Source organism: Chelonoidis abingdonii, chromosome 1 (assembly GCF_003597395.2).
Source record: "Chelonoidis abingdonii isolate Lonesome George chromosome 1, CheloAbing_2.0, whole genome shotgun sequence".
NCBI classification, from domain to species: Eukaryota; Metazoa; Chordata; order Testudines; family Testudinidae; genus Chelonoidis; species Chelonoidis abingdonii.
Genome location: NC_133769.1, coordinates 177,422,131 through 177,440,148, shown reverse-complemented (window position 1 = coordinate 177,440,148; position 18,018 = coordinate 177,422,131). Strand labels below are relative to the sequence as shown.

General features: G+C 39.6%; 1 protein-coding gene across 2 annotated transcripts in view; it reads right to left on the bottom strand.

The window, feature by feature from the left end:
- The window catches only part of CRYBG3 (crystallin beta-gamma domain containing 3), a 135,904-nt gene that overhangs the window by 27,377 nt on the left and 90,509 nt on the right, over positions 1–18,018 (bottom strand). For both annotated transcript variants that reach the window (XM_075072861.1, XM_075072862.1), the window contains exons 12-15: positions 14,696–14,822; positions 6,384–6,520; positions 4,106–4,232; positions 3,041–3,073 (exon numbers count right to left, since the gene is read on the bottom strand). In XM_075072861.1, the coding sequence (XP_074928962.1) occupies positions 3,041–3,073; positions 4,106–4,232; positions 6,384–6,520; positions 14,696–14,822 (424 nt within the window). The remainder of the gene's footprint in view (positions 1–3,040; positions 3,074–4,105; positions 4,233–6,383; positions 6,521–14,695; positions 14,823–18,018) is intronic.

The window sequence follows — 18,018 nt, the reverse complement described above, 5'->3', positions numbered from 1 at the left end:
TTACAGCCTGTGCCCCAGGCTATGTGACAGCTTTAGAAAAACTGTGACAGGGAAGATTATGCAATGTATATTTTAAATAATAAACTGAGAAAAATGTTTTCCCAAAATAAATAGGAAGAAAACAGTTGAATGGAGAGATTTGATGGTTCTGATTTCAGAACAATTAGAGAAGAAATTGATCCATTAGTGATACCACTGCATTTGTACAGTCTGACCACAAATGCAGCTAGTTATAACTTAAAATATATTAAATCTGATGTGACACATTTAAAAGAGCCCTTTAGCTCCATTTCCTAAAAACTCAACAGGCAGTAAGTGGAAAGATACACAGTGCAAAGTTACCATAAATAATTATAGGGGTCTGCTAAAGTATTTGAGCAAGCCAACTGCCATAGGCAGATTAATGAAAGGAGCTTAGTTTTCCTTGGGAGAGTAAAGGAAAAAATATTGTTTTATTTTTAATGAATAGAGCTATTGTATTTTAAACCTGGAGACTTTAGTCTTACTTGGAACATGCATATAGTTTATGAAGGAGCCTGGCAAAGATGAAAAGACCAAGACCACTTATTGCAAGATTTCAAAATAGAACACTTAAGGTCAGCTGAAAGCAACAGCAAGTGACAAGGTTTCTCTCTTATAGAAAGAGAGTAGGATTTCCTTATTTTACTATCTATGCCTATAATACATAGGAAAAAATACAGAGAGCTATATTCCTACACTGAGAATTCAGACTTGTAAGATTCAGCATCCAGCTGTGTTAAGGATTCTCTGACTCTGGTGAGCCATCCTTAGCAACTGTTGCAAACATGAAAATTGTGATATTATCTTTAAACTAGAAGAGGAAAGGACAGATTTATTTTCTCAAATACTGTCTTCTACTTACCCTGACTCAGTAAGTAATCTTAACAAGTTTCCCACAACTCCTTACTCATAATAAAGTATGTTTGTTCCCTAAGGTAACTATGACAATTTGAACACAGCAGTGACATGCTCGCCTCTTTCCTTAGCTTCATCACAGAGGTTCTGTAACAACTCAAGATTGTTGAACTTTTTCCTGTGGCAAAAGTGACATCAGGGCAGCATGATATGGCATGCATATTTGTACACAGCAAGTGGTTTTTGTTTGTTTGTTTGTTTTTTAAAGAATTTTCTGATGTACGGGTGGATGGGATGGGATGGGAGGTAAGGTGAAAGGAAAGGAATTGCAAGGTTGAATCAATTGCAGATAGTCTCATTGCTGCTGATGGGTGAGACTCTTCCAAGATTTGGAGAAACATGCATATGTTTGTATGCTTATATTAACCATCTGAATCTCTCGGGTCTGCAAAACTGGTCTAAGACACTCACAGGAACAGCATTTGACATATTCTGAAGAAGAAGAGAGTTGAGGAAGGGGATAAAAAGTTATTAAAACTATCTGGAATCTCTGAAAAAAGTTTGGTTTGGTACCTGTTTCATTTTTCAATCAGTTATTTTATCTGAAAAGGTTTACCATGCCTTTTGGGTGAAAGTGTTTCGGATTCTTTGGATTTGGCTGCAAACAGCCACATGAATATATCTGGCAGGAAACCAGTGTTTAAGACTGAAGTAAATACACCATTTCTCTCTGTAGACAACAAACATTTCCTGCAAGCCTAAGTAAATCATAAACATTTTAGAACCTGAACATAGTTGGAGTAAAGAAAGGGTGCATTCAGGCTGTCCTAAGTAACGTAATATGTACATTTTCCATGTGTAGGTGTGTATAACACACAAGTATAAGCAATAAGGATACTGAAAATCCTATCTCGACAACAAAATACTTAAGATATCTTAAACTAGATTTTCAAGGTTTTGGGCTGTTTATTAAAACATGTATCTTTATATGTCATTTTCTAATGTTTTCTTTATTAAAAGTGACAGAAAGAGAGAGAGAAAAAGAACTCTACTGTTCATATCCCACTGCACTCCTCTTCCCCAAGGTACAGCATTAACAACTAATATTTCTTTGTAGGCAAAGAATGCCTAATGAAAGAAGGAGAGAAGTCAAACTAAATATAAGGGAATTGAGATATGCTCTGCTAGAAGAGAATCCCCAGCAGATAAGGATTCTGGATGAGCATGTGCATGTGGAGAGGTTTCTAAATTTAGAAAGATTACACGGAAGAATGTTATTATGGTTTTAACATAATCTTATAAAAATTCTGATAAAAAATGGAAACCCAAACTAAGCCACTCTGAAAACAAAAACATATTACAGTGAAATCTTCTTATAATGAAGCAATATTGTCATAGAATTTCACTAAAATTATGTTTAACTTTATATTAGGATTTGCTACAAATGGCTCTCCTTTATATTATTAAATCACTAGTGTGTGCTCAGTCAAACTTAGTGTGCGGGGGAGAGAAGCTGAGAGTGAGTTGGAAACAGCAGCTACAGCAAAGGTCATGTACTTTTGAAAGGAGTTAGCGAAACTGCCCTCATCATGCCATCACATAGGAAGTGTCAATACAAACTGCAGAGTTGCCAAAATAGAATATATTTTTAAAAAAAGCACTGAAGGAAAACAAATGACAGACAGCTAATTGTGTGTGGACTTGTGAATAGTTTTCAGCAGTTCAAGTTTCACAATTCTGCACTTCAGATATTAAGAAGTTACAGTAACAAAGTGGGACGTATTAATTACAATGCAAAGACAATATCCCATGTAGAAAAAGGTAAATGAGTGTGACAGTGAATTTCCAGAAAGGCAGAGAGACTGAAAGGAAGAACATGAAAAGAAATGGTGATACAGATCCAAAGTGATCCCAAGCCTATTAAGCAGATGGTACTATGGGGACACAATAAAAAAGGGTGTAAACAGGACCACCACAATGAATGAGATTCTTGGCTAACTTAGCCTCTGTGTCTCTACTGGTTTCCTCAAGTAAGAGGTGGCTTTGTCACTGTACAGTAGTGAAGATCTTATCTGAGACAGCGGGGGGAAATTCAACATAAAGCATGTGTGCTTAATAATATGCAATTTACCCCTAGAAATGGCATTATAAGATGTGAACATACCAAATGTGGAGGCTCATTCTTTCCAAGTGGTTCCTGCATATTAAAAAAATATAAATAATATAAACATTACAATTATTTTTAACAGGCGGTCAAATCCCTTAAAGAACTTTTTCAATTTTTTTTTTTAGGAATTCTGGGGCTGAAATTCTTTAATAGGCATTGCACTCCTGGCACATTTCCCTCCCCACATCTCTACGAAATTAGGGGCATACTGGCTCATGGTTGCCTCTCTGTTAGCTTAGGCCTTGTCCACACATTAAACTTGCACCAATATAATTAACTGCTTAGAAACCCATTTACAGAGTCAGAGCAACCCCTTTGTGTAGACACTCAAACTGGTTTAAAAGTGGTTTGGTTTATACCAATTCCTTATCAAGAGATAATGTGAGAGAATGGGAGGGAGGACCTTCTCTCTCCCTCACTGTCACTACCCTGCAATGCACCTGTCATTTCCATTCAAGAAAGGTTAAACAAGTTCAGTTTCCTTTCTAGCTTTCCGAGTTGTGGATGCAGTGTCATTTATTATATTGGTGGTTGGGTTTGTTTGTTTATTGTATAGTAGGGCTGTAGGAGTCTTGGAATTAATCTATCTGGGCAAGCTGCCTTTTTATTTTTCTGGATTGAAATAGAAAAAAAAGAAGAAAACAATAAGTTATAGCTCAGTTTTAGCAGACAGTAATAAGAAAGTTAAAGGACTAAAATAGACGACAAGTCATCAGTAAGGTGATAGGCCTGTTTTGTGGTAAATTAGGTTTTTAGGGCCAATATGTTCCATTTGTGGACATAACTTGCTAAATTCTCCTTGTGGAGTTTTCCCAGCATTTACTTGTTGGGAGCTGGATTGATACAGAGTTTGCACTGCAGAATAAATGGGAAATTCAGTCCCCATAATTAGCAGTTTCCTTGAATTCTGTGAGGATCTTTTCTTTTCTTCTAACCTTTCATCAATTCAATAGACAAGTTAGCTTTATTACTTAGCCTGCACAATAAAATCATTGTATCACCAGAGTTTTGAATTCTTGCTGCTTTTTTATTTTTCTTTTTGATGAATTAACGGTAACTCACCAACTTAATGGGACGAATTGACATGATGGTTTCACTGGATCCTCCCCAGTCTAAAAAGCATTTATATTTTCCTTTTTCCAGTATATACTGTTCTCCACAGAAATATTTCTGCTGATATGCAACCCACCTGAGGAGTGACACACAAGAAATGAACTGTGATACACAATCTTATTTTTCAATATGGCACTACAAAAAGTTATCAGTAAGTTAACCTTAAATAGCAAAATTTCCAGAAGGTTTTTAAATACTTTACCTGTCCACTTGATATGAAATTAAACAGACTGTAAAACATGTCTTGTGGTAACAGGCACATGAGTCACAAACCCGGCACACTTCTGATTTTCTATTTTTTATTTGTCTACACAAATATACTTGACAAATCCTTGCATCATTAGATCTCTCTCTCCCTTCTCAGATAATTTCTCAGCATGAAATAAAAGATTGCTTGGAAGCCAAGAGGCTAGATATTCAACTGTCAAATACCTGAGTCCCTCTCTGCTCCCTCAAGCTTTACCTTCCCACCTAGCTCCCAGACAGGGCTCCCTTCAAACTCTTCCAGTCAGATTACTCTAAGGAGAAAAGGGAAGCAAGTGAGGAAGCATTGGCAGGAAGAGATAAAGGGACTCTTGGAATGATTGGTAATTCGTTTGTGTTTCTTCCCCTTGCATTTGATTACCAAATCCAAGGCAAACAGAAAATGTTTATAGTGGACACAAGAAAGAGTGAGAGCATGCACACGTTACTGACCATGTTCACTTTTACAGAGTCTGTGTAATTCTTTATACTGTGTCCCCCTCGCCCCCAAGAAACTTACTTCAGTGTTTTATATTTAAAAAAGCTGAAAGTTACTGCCACAACCCAGCAAATAAGTAACCTGAAAAGGAACCAGATAAAACACTTTAAACCGAACTAAATAAGCTTCAAACTGCCATGAGATGGCTGAAACCATACAAATGGCTGATGAACCTCAGAGGAACTGTCCTCACCTGAAGAAAGAGTAATTACAACATAGGACTCAAGGAAGGAGAGGAAATACAGGGGGAAATTGGAGGAGTCTTTGCCTAAGACAGGAGGGGAGGCATAGTGAATAAAATATAACTTATGAAAAATAAATAAAAAGAATCATTTCCAAAGAATTTGTAAACAAACAGGATACAAACTATGGGCCCAATCTACTCTGTTCTATTCAGGTCTTTATATAGGCCTCATCACCACAGTATTTAAGTGTCGTCCACAGCAGTGCATTAAGTAGCAAGCTAAATGTGACTTCATCTTTCTCTTTGCCCAGGGGAAACTGAGTGGCGGTTTTCAAAATTCAGTTTACTATAATATATGTACAGTATCCTATGAATTTCTCTTACCAAAAGCGAAATCAAAGAAATGCGCATTGCATTTGAAGTGGAAGGTGGTGAGGCTTTTGATGCTTCTTAGCAATCTGCCAGACTTCCTTAGCAAGATTTGTGGTGGTTCTTAGCAATTCTGCAACCCTAACTAATTCAAATTAGTCACAATGAAGTAATACTAGTCAAGGATGCAGAATCAGGCCCTACATCTGTGAAATGCGGTCATGTTATTGTGTTACTATCACTATCAACTGCAGTGCTGACAAGGACCGCGAGCGCTTTAACAATATTTGGAATCCAACAATACAGTCTATTTAACAGTCTTCATAGGTGGCTGTTGAATGGTGTGACACATGCTTTTTTTCTAAACACATTACCTCTGCAGCTAATCCTGCTGGAGATCCTGTCATAGTTCTACAATTAGATCCATGAAGACAGACCCCTGAACCCATGCCGAGCACCACTAAAGTCAATGGGCTCCATGCAGATACAGGGATGTGCCTATCTGGATTCCACTGTGGGACTGTGGCTCTAGCTGGCCTGCAGAGAGAGAGACCAGTAGCACAAACTGAACCCACATAAACTATCGGGCTTGTCCAGATTCTTATTGGTGTATTGATGTAATAACAGGGAGCATTCAAAGTGGCGAGGTTCTAAGAGATCCCTGAAGTTCAGGACCCACAAGCCAAACAAACAAAACCCTCTGCAACAATGCAGAGCAGAATATCAAGATACATAGGAGACAATTTGACATTTTCTATCATCTAAGAAAACACAAAGATTGTTCCCTTGGCCCCCAAATGCTTATCTTTCTTATCTTATCAATCATTTGAAGTACATCATGACAAATAAGAAATCTGAAAACACCATGCACAGGCAAATCATTTAATAACTGGATTCAAAGAGCATCTCATACAGGTTTGCAGTAGACTTACACTCCACTTTTCACATGAATTGATCTCATCTCCTGGCCAAACCCAGCCTGCTCCAAATCAGGAATATCTTGATTGACCATGACGTTTCCATCTTCTTCATCTGACTCAAAAAGCATGACGGATGACTCAAGGAAATCCTAAAATGCAATGCTGAAAGTTAGGATAAATACCGTAACAGTTTAGCAGCAGCTTATTACATACAATCTAACAAAGGATTCTGTGGGACTGTTCACAATGCGAGTACAACTATGTGCAAACAGGCCGGCCACATTTAGGGACATTCATGTTCAATGATGTTGTTCTAATGCTAGCATGGATGAGGCAAGCTGAATCTATAACCACATTAGAGGGAAGAATTGTAGCCTAGGAATAACATTTTCAAAAGCACTTAAGTTATTCCAAGGCATTCAGTTAGGGGCTTGTCTACACTACATGTGCTACAGTTGCACAGCTATGGCATCGCAGCTGTGCCGTTGTAGTGCCATAGTGTAGACACCTGCTACATTGATAAGAAGGGGGTTTTCTGTCACCGTAGTAAAACCCCCTCAAGAAGCGATAGCTAGAGCGATGGTAGGCCTAAGTCTCTCAGGGGTGTACATTTTTCACAGCCCTGCGCAATGTAGCTAGGTCAACCTAAGTTTTAGATGTAGACCAGGCCTTAGGCATGCCAAGTGAGGCTCCCTTCTGAAAAGGGATTTAAGCACTAAGGAACTCAAGGATCTTCCCCGTGCTTTCACAGAAAGGAAGACTGAGATACCTCTCTAGCACCACCCTTCCTTTGAATGGAGGAGTCTTTGGGTTCTAGGTTGCATGCATGGGATGCAACGCTGGGATGCAGCAACGCAAGGAATCAACTCTGATGTAACAATAATCTGGGGAAAAGATTTGGCTATGGGAACCTGGGTGAAGATTCCTCCCCTTTCATTCCTCCTGCAATTTTTTTTTTTTTTTTTTTAATAGGGCTGGATGAAAAGGCCCTATATTTTAAAAACTAATATATTCCCTTTGCCATGTTATTAACACAGTTCTAGATTATTCAGTCAAACTCAGTTTTAAAAGTCCTTTTTATTTTTAACCTAGTTAGCCAGTTCAATTATTTTGTAATCCACTCTTTGCTTGGACAGTGAAAAATTACCAGCTGATTTCACCTTTTTTGTTTGCTTGTTTAAATCCTAACCAAAAAAACTAATGTAAAGTTAAAAATTAAATTTTATCACATCTGTGAGGTTAGATTTTTTTTTAAATTTTTTTTTAAAAAAAGGTAAAACTTTCTGATCCTCATTTTTAAACACAAACTAAATTCTGGACCTAACCTACTTTACAGTGTTTCCCTAATATTCACTTGTGTTATAGTGAAGAAACCTTGTTTCAGTTACAAGGAGATCAAGCAACTTGTGTGGCTGATGGAGATCTCAGATACACCAGTACAATATCACTGAAATTATTATTAAAATATTTATATTATGGTAGCATCCAGAGGCCCTGGATCAGGACCAGTTGCAAGAGGTGCTGTACAAACAGAGCTAGACAAATACCTATCTCATAAAGCTTTCAAACTAAGGCCCTGATGATGCAGCCAGGTATGTGTAGACAGACCCTTGCACTCCTCAGGAGCCCCAGTGCCTGCAATGAGATTCTGCCTGGATGAATAATTCATGACAAGGACCTATTGCAAGATCAGGGCTTAATGTGGCTAAACACGACTACACTGATTACAGCAAACTTACAAGTGACAAAGTAAATACTGGAGTATAATTGTTTTATTTTTTTAACAGTTGCAGTGACTACAGGTGTAAATTATATATGAAATTTGCATATGTTTTTTTGAAAGTTAGACTCTGTAAATCCAATATAAACAGGCAGTGTTTTGTTTTAAGATTACTTAAAAAAACCAAAAACCCTAAATGTTTTGTTCAGTGAATTTAGTGCTTGTGAAAAGTAACTGGATTAACAGTCCTGGAACAGAAATACTTTAGCCAAGCTTCTGAAAAAGCAGTCAAACTGCACCAAGTATTTCCCACTGAACCAGTTAAAGCTGGTCAAATTTTGCACCTGAACTATTGTCTTTTACTTTTTTTAATGTCTTGAAGTATCCTTTTACTAAAACCAAAACTATGCATTTCTGTTAGAGATACATGAAGTGTTTTTTCCTAAAACTTTCATTGCAGACTCTCTCTCTCTCTCTCATTTTTTTTTTTTTATTAAAGACTGCCCAGTTCCTAAAACACTGGTCATACACTAGAACAGGGGTAGGCAACCTATGGCACGTGTGCCAAAGGCAGTACATGAGCTTATTTTCAGTGGCACTCACACTGCCCAGGTCCTGGCCACCGGTCTGGGAGGCTCTGCATTTTAATTTAATTTTAAATTAAGCTTCTTAAACATTTAAGAAACTTTATTTACTTTACATACAACAATAATTTAGTTATATATTATAGACTTATAGAAAGCGACCTTCTAAAAGCATTAAAATGTATTACCGGCACGTGAAACCTTAAATCACAGTGAATAAATGAAGACTTGGCACACCACTTCTGAAAGGTTGCCGACCCTTGCACTAAAAACTGCATTTTACCTGTAACTTCTACCTAGAATTCTGCCCTGATGGCTAGAAGAGTGAATAAGAGGCAACATGAAACTGAAAAGTAGTTTAAAAAAGATTTACAAGGCAGAGAAAAAGGTAAATATTCTACACACGAAGAAAACATTATTGAAGGAACCAGGAAATTAGAATGTTCTTCTCTCTCTTGATAAATTGCTTTTGTATCCTTGTTCATTCTCTCCCTATGACAGTCCTTGATACTAGTGTATCAAATGCGGATGCTGATAATGTAGCTGCCGGACATTTGAAAATTTAATTCTGCAGCAAGACCCTTCGTGTCTGTCAAAAGACTCATACCTTCCACCTTAGATCTGATGATAGTTCATGTTATGTAGTAGTAGATGTTTCGAGTGGACATAAAAGCTGAACTAGTCTCAGAAGCGTGTGCCCATGTCCATTAACATCTTTGATCTTTGCCAGATGGGGTACTTAAACAATCCCTCCTCAGTAGGTGCTGAAGGAACCATTCTGATCTTTGAGTGAATATATTCAGCCATAACAAACTCTCCGTATGGGTTGTCTTAGCACATCTTGCAAATGCTCTTTGGATTAATTTGACAATTAATTTTCAGAGTTTCTAACAGAAATGGACTCTCTTTAGGAAACAGAGAATTTAAGATGCACACATTAGGTTAATTATAAAAACAAAAATAGCCTAGTCAAAAAACTGATTATCCACCAGGATTTTACATCATGCGGATTAGCAGTGAGGGATGATCATATAGCAATCTGGAAAGGACACTTTTTCTTTAGCTAAAAGGAAAACAAAATAGGTGTTCAGAGAAATACTAATCAAGGTTATATAAAAAAGGACCCTGGAGGGTTGCAGTTTGTTCTTGTTAGAGGGCAAGGGGAAGAATTGAACACCTTCCGCATGCCACTGAACACAATTCTCAGCGGTCCTCTCCACACAAGTACAGAGGGAGGGTTTGCCAGTGTTTAAAAGGAGGGATGGCCAGTTTGTCTGCAAATTACACAGATTCAGTGGCCAAACCAGAGCCTTCAGAAGTAACCACAGAGAAGATAATTTTAGATACTAATAAAAATAAAGATAACATAAAATATGGATATTTAGAGTCTTGTTAAATTCTGAGCAATGAATTACGCTATTTAGATATTCATCAATGACACACACACACCCTAACTCTTTTAGGATTAGAAACACTTAGATACCTGTTTTAGCACTGAAAAAATTTTAACTTTCAACTCTCTGAATGGCACCATTTACGTACTCTCATCAGACTCCCCTCCAGACTAGGCAGACTACAGGCCTCTCTCTACATGAGATTTCTTCCTGAGTTTTAGAGTAACGTTCCAAAACTTTTTCCGCCATGCCCACTATCTGTAATGAAACCTGTCCATGCTCCCCCTCCCCGAGGAACCGCGCTCAGGAGCAGCTGTCGGGAGCAGGCCGTGGTCAGGGCAGGAATGGGGCTGTGGTTGGGGGGCCAGCACCAGGAATGGAGCCGTAGCTGGGACTGGGAGCAGGGCTGGGAGAAGAGCTGAGGTCACAGCCAGGGCTGGAAGCCAGGCGCCAAGGATGGGGCTGGCAGCCAGGGGCCGGGGCTCAAGCTGTAGTTGGGTTGGAGTGGAGCTGGGGGCAGGGTTGGGTGGCGTTCCCTCCCTGCCTGCCATAGGGGCTGGCCTGGGCACCACCAAACATTCCTCCATGCCCCCATATGAGGACATTCCCCACAGTTTGGGGACCACTGTTTTAGAGGGTGTTGTGACTGAAAAGCATGTCAGTATATATTTTTCCATTAATCTGAAAGCAAACAGTGTACGAGTGTTAAAAATAACAGAGTCCAAAGCGATAGATCAGTGGTTTGCATATTGGCCTGCTAAACGCAGAGTTGTGAGTTCAATCCTTGAGGGGACCATTTAGGGAACTGGGGTAAAAATCTGTCTGGGGATTGGTCCTGCTTTGAGCAGAGGGTTGGACCAGATGACCTCCTGAGGTCCCTTCCAACCCTGATATTCTATGATTTTTAAAAGAGTGTCCCACAGTTGTTACCGATATTTTAAATAAAACAAACAACGAACCCTTTAATTATAGGGCTAACATCGCTGATTGGATGGCTTTTTAATAGACAATAGCTTAAGATCTAGATCTTCCAAGACACAGAAATGAAAAGATTAAATAGCTTTATTTGCAGCAGACTACATCTCCTACTGTGATTGCTGGAGTCAAATGAACTCAAGAAACAGTGTTCTCAGACAGAACATCTTAATTTTTCCCCATCTAGCTCTGGTACCTATACGCCCCTCCCCCCCACTACTGTAGTGTCTGAATGTCTCACACTCTTTACCATAACTATCTTCACGGCACTCCTGTGAAGTAGAGCAGGGCTATTATCCCCATTGTACAGACTTGAGGCTGAGTGACTGGTACAAGGTCACAAAGGAAGTCTGTGGCAGGGTAGAGAATCGAACCTGGATATCTCAAACCTTAGGCTTGCGATCCAAACTATTGGTTGAATCAAATTGCAAGGCATTAGTGGCATTAGTCATTTTATTCTGATCATATAATTTTTACAGTTAGCATTGTCTTTCTTTTTCTAGCTACATATATTGTACAATACATTATTAATTGAGAGCTCCACGGTACAACAGCTAGATACTCTGAAGACATCAGTTTTACTGACCTAAACATGCTAGATGTTTTAGGTTTGATTCAAGAAAATTAAATCAGGATGCATGTAAATCCATTCCTATTCAGCCAAGCATCTAAATATATGCTTAACTTTAAGTATGAACAATGGGACTTAAATCTATGATTAAGTGCTTTGCTGAATTAAGGTCTTAAAGAGGACAGTTTTAACTGTTGAAAAGTATTCTGGATCTCATTTAGTTTTAAAAGATAAAGGCTGGGACTGATTAGAACTTGAAAGGGAGTCTATTAAGGAAAACAACAAACAGAAGAAAATGCATATTCTCACTAGGTTGTTTCTTAATAGCCTCAACATAAATCATTAGTGACTGAGGGAGAAGTATTTTTTTTTTTTTTTAAGTTCAATAAGAAACCCCATCACAAAGATATAGGAAACCACAGTTTTTGTGGTTTCGATCACACCAATTAATCACAAATTAGAAGGCTAATCCTTCAGCTATTCACTATTCTAGGTTCCTTTTCTAAATTCATTCTCTCCTTCATGCTTTGTATTTATTTTTATTCTTCCCAGAATGAATACATTTGCATTTTTGTTATAATTATTATCACAGCAGCAAGCTCATTCTAAGGGCCTATAATCAATAAACTGTAACTTTCCAGAAAAAAAGTATCTTTAGGATTGACAGTTCTTGTGTTTACTCCCAGTTTAAGCTTGGGTTTAAAAATTTTAAAAAGAGAGAATGTAATAAATGCAGGCTGGGAGATTATCAGTCCTTCTTTTTGGTAAATACAGTATAAATCCAGGATGTTGCATAAATATTTTAACAAAAAATATTTTAATAAACCATTGAGAAGTCGACAGAAAAACCCTGAGGATCAAAGGGATTTCACACACATGCAGTGGGATTCCAGAGCAACACCACTGCTTTGGAGACTGTGTGGAGAACAGGTGACTCCATCCACAGATATCCACCATCTGCGGCCAGGCTCACCTAACCGTCCAGAGTGCTGTTTGACTCAACAGTCTGTGTATCTGCACACTCTGCACCTGTGGACAGATACCTCTCAGATGCAGCATTCACAGATGCCTTTGAAAAAAACAATGTCCTGCCCAAATTCATCACTATTCTTCATGCTGCAGTAAGAAAAGGAAATGGGACCTCCTGCCTACTTACTCTTGGGAACTCAGAGATATTTAAAATTAAGGCACAGACACAACAAAGTCCCAACTCCCTACTTCAAACTGAGCCCCTGAGAAATGGTGCCTTCCTTCCTACCTGAGCACTCCTTAAATTCAACCCTGCTGAAGTTTCTCCTCCCTGCATGCAGTTATGTGGAGATGCTTATCTTGTCACAAAGGTGAATATAAGCCTAGGAAAAATCAAATTCTCTTTGTGGCAACTTCAAAGATTACTCTAAATACAGTAGCATCAGTCTAAAGATCTGTCCACACGTGTAATACTCCTACAGCATTCCACATATATTTTGAATCTTTATATGTGCAACAAGAGAATTGCTAGGTAAATCTCCATTTCACAACCAGAAACAAAACACACAAAAGAGTAATGATAAAGAGGATTCAGAACAGCAACTTCCCTGGTAGAAAGATATATTTTCAAATAGTAAATGATTTGTGAATGCTTAAAGCTTTTCACACCTCAAAAGGTTTGCCACATAATTATGTTTAAATCAGTAATATTGTATCTCAGAATATAGCAACAGTTACACTTTTTTCTTATAAATATCCTACCTTTTCAAGTGTCCAAATATTGCTAAATAGATGCCTGAAGTGGGTATAGATTACAATACTTCATGCCTAAATCTAAAACAAAAAATTCCTAGAATTTCAGTGGTGAATATCAAACATTTTTCCTCTGGTATTTTTTTGGGGACCTTTCTTCAGAAAGCTGTAGATACACGGAAATGCAGGTTCTATCAATCCCAGCAAAACTAGCAGATCCTTCTTTGCAGGAGATGTCATTGCTCTAAAAAAAGTCCTATTTTCACATTACCTGTACAGTAATCACTACACTTGTTATATGATAGACCTGTTGAGTTGTGCCATCATTTTAACAAATGTTCCTGGCTCACGGGATACTGCATCGCAATATGTAATCTTAGAGTGGCCGCTCTTCAATTCTCAGAAGGAAACAGTCTTGTACAGCTGCTTACAATGCTTCTTTTTAAATTAAACAGAAGCATACTTGAACAAAGGAAGTGATAAAGATGTTCTAATCCCATGTCTTTCTAATCCATGAAGCATCCAAGATTTCTTCCAACATCAGACTGCGGTTCAGTTTTCACTGGCACTTCATTATCGTCCCTACTAACAACAACATCTTAGTTACAGAAATTTTCTCACTATGATAATTTTTAGGGCCAAAATCTTCTGGCACAAAATCACTCAGGCAGAGTGTAATACCATTGTAAGGCTTGAAACAGCTGTTGTATTGAGAAGCTATTTTATGTTAATAAAGAACTACTACACATACTCATAGGTAAAATCACATTTTTGCATTTATTCTAGTCTAAACAGCTGAAACAGCAACCTGCACCCTATGTAGTTTTGCATCATTGCCGAGAAAATTAGCAACTATAAACAAAAGCAAGATAGTGCAACACAGCACATGTTCAGAAGCACCATACTTTAAAAAAAAAAAAAGTGGCTAAGGCAGCACACAAAAGACATTCAGATACCACAGTGATGGGGCCAAACAAGGACAAAGATGCATTGTCTCACTCTTAAAAAGTGACATTTCTTGTATGGAGGGGTTTGGAAAATTCTGTAGCTGGGCAAGGAATTTTGTAATATTATACATTCTTTCCTTGAAGAAGGACCTCCTAGAACCTATATCATTCCTCACAAAACACTAATTTTCACTGTACAGATGGGAGTGCAGAAAAAAAGAAAAAAGGAAATTCTTCTGCAAGCATGTGGTTGGGTAGGAGAAGAGACAGGAAACAACGAAACATGAGGTGACCTCACAAAAATGAATGAAAAATAAGCTCTTTTGATCTATGAATTCATGCTTAACTTGCATCAAATGGAAAAAGAGAGTGACATAAGAAACAGACTAGCAAATCAGGAGTGGTACTTACAGCCTGTAGGAACCGAAAAGACAAGAGGGCACTGCTAATTCCCCCATATGAGTGCACATCTTCATAATCTCCCTCCTCCAACAGGTACTGACGGCCTTTATAGCATTCCTTTTCATAGGCAACCCATCTAAAGTAACCACAAGGAAAGAAAACAATTAGAAGAAAAAGTACAACAGCATCATATCAAGAATAAAAGGGGAAAAGAACATCATAAATTCCTGAGATAAATATCACAACCTCAGTTGAGGAACAAAGCAATGCTTGTTGTTTGAGATTACAACAAAGACTGACCAAGCATTCTTTGTGGATCAATACTCCATTTTATTATGTGATCTCCAACAATAGTTTACTTGTGTAATGCACCAACACTCTTGAAAAATGTTTCTATCATAGTCTTGTAGTGCATTTCAACACATTTTTGTAAATATAATGGCTAGAACCTTAAGGGTCATGCAGAGAGTTATCAGTGGCCAAACCAACATCCTATCCTGGGAATGTTGAGATTCAGGGTGAAATCCTGGCCATGCTGTAGTCAATGGCAAAACTCCCATTGATTTCTATGGAGTTAGTGTCCTCTGCTTTAACCAAGAGATAATACTAAATCCAATAAAATAGAACACGTATAAAAATAATGCATATGTAAAATACTTTTGTACTGCAAAGCAGGGAATTGTACCATTTAAAAATAGTCTGAATAGATAACAGCACCAGATTAAAAATAAATTTCTGCATGAATTTTGAGTGTTCTCAATTAATTTTACTTTGAAAAAGTGCACAATAGCACAAGAAGCTTTACAAGGCTTCAAAAAGTTGTGCTATAAAGTGATGTGGAATTAAAAGTTCCCATTCAAATTAGATTAATCAAACTTACAAGATATTTAAAAAAGTACACTCAAGTACTGTCAGTTAAGCTTTAACATTCAAGACAGAGTTTACAATATGCACATTACAGCAACACCAGCTCATTCAACAATGGCAAAGGGTCTGAGTATTTCTTTCATTAAAACTTTCCTGCAAGGATTTACAACTGCTGTACAAATTTTTTCAGGGCTGAAGTTTGGCAGACAAAAATGGATTTATTTTTTATAACATTTGGTTTAGATTAGTTCAGCTGTTCAAGTTATTGTAAAAAAAAATAACCCACACACTAGACAGAACAATAACTTTTAAAATATGAAGTTTTCCAGAGAGCTGGTCCATAATGTCTTTGAGTAGTGTCTTTAGGTATTGGCATTTAAGTTTTCTATGAACGTAGTGCTTGTGAAACCCTCCAAACAACATGAAATAATAACTGCATAAGGTGCATACCATCCAAATCCTTTTAATGGAAGTTAACTTGGAAACCTTGAGGACAATTGTAATGTCATTGCCAGCTATTTCACTGCTGATCTCTCTAGCAGGAACCTTCATTTTTATAGGCTTTTAATGCAATGTTAGATAAAGTGGCAGAACTTGGTGGGGCTGAAGGAACAGTGGGTTGGTTAGTTGTTATAGAGAGCTCCTGGGACATGCATCAAGGGCCTGATTCTCTCAGGGCTGTTCTACACTACAGAGTTAGGTTGGCATAACCACATTACTCAGGGCTGTGAAAAATTTTCACGCCTTGTTGTAGTGGGGTTAGCACCTACTCCGACCCTGGAGGGGTTGGAAAAGCCCTGCGGAGGGCTGGGGCTGGGCAAGGTAAAACCCTGGCTGACTGGGGGAAGTGGCTGCAGCTGGGGTCACGCCCCAAACTAAGTAACTGGGTCTTATAAGAAGGCCAGAGAAGCCAGGAGCAGCAGTCTCTCTCTGACTGGAGTGTGGGGTGCAGGAGGGGTGAGGCAGGGGTTTAGGGAAGGGGATTGGGGTGCAGGAGGGGTATGGCAGAGGCTCAGGGCAGGGAGTTGCGGTGTGGGGTGCAGGAGGGGATCAGAGTGCAGGAAGGGTGCGGCAGGGGGTTCAGGGCAAGGGGTCGGGCGTAGGGTGCAGCAAGGGGCTCAAGGCAGGGGGTTCGACTGCAGGAGAGGTTCGGGGGGTGGGCTCTGGCCCAGCGTGCACCGGGGGCAGGGCAGGCTCCCTGCTTGCCTGCTCACCCTGCCACTCTGGGAAGCGGCGGGAATGTGAGGGAACAGGGGTGTGTGTTGCTGTTGCTTCAGGCACCGCCCCCAGCAGCTCCCATTGGCTGGGAATGGGGAACTGCAGCCAGTGGGAGCTGCTGGGGGCGGTGCCTGAAGCAACGTCAACACACATCCCTGTGCCTCTCCTCCCCCAGGTGCTGTCCGCTTCCTGGAGCAGCACAGGGGCAGGGCAGGCAGCAGCCTCTCTGCCCCACGGTGTGTGCCGGGTCAGAGCCACTCTAGGTAAATGCTGCGGGAGAGCAGGGAGGCCGTGAGGACCTCACAGGCCACAGAAAATAACCTGACGGGCTACATGCGGCCCTCAGGCCGCGTGTTTGAGACCCCTGTTCTATGCCCACCTAGGTATTGGGCTTGCAGAGGGGCAGCCTGAAGGTGAATAAAGGCAGCCAGTCCAAACCCCTTTGCCTATGATGAGTGGCTGATACTGCAGTCTGCCCCAGTGAACGGGGGCTAGATGGAGACTGGGCAGTAGCCAAAACTGAGGCGAAGTGGGGATAGTGGGTTGGGGGTTCCTCAGGGAGGGGACACCCAGATTGGTGGGGTACTGCCAGGGGGCAGCACCCCAGTTAAAGGGGCACTGGGGTCCAGAGGACAGGCAGATCACCGGCCTGCAAAGGGCGCTCTGGAGCTGGAATGAGCTAATTCCTGGAAGTCACCAGCAGGAGGCGCTGCAGGGGTGAGTCCGCATGTCTACACTTGTGCTATGTAATTAAGCCAGCCTAACCTAGTAGTGTCTGCACTGGGGCTTGACAGAAGAATTCTGTTGCCTTAGCTACCACCTGTCGGAGAAATGAATTTATTGCAGTGATCTGAAAACCCCTTCTTCACCGTATTAAGTATCTACACTCCAACACTGCAGCTGTGCCACAGTAGCATTTCTAATGTAGACATGTCCTCAGTCTCTACATGTTAAGACAGTCATTTATATAACCATGGAAAGTATGCTAAAATGCTACCAAATTGGAATGGTAGCTTTTTATACCCAGTTTGCACAACTGTAAATAATTATATAATGGGCAGAACAATGCAGAATCAATCCCAGGTACATCTACACTAGGAAAAGAAAATGAGTTGTTAACACACCTTTAGCAAATGCATGGATAACCGACACACAGTAAAATCCTAGTGAAGACGAAACACTTTACAGCTTTTACATGAGTTAGTAGATCAAATGGAGGAGTATGGAATCTAAGGTTTACTTCAACG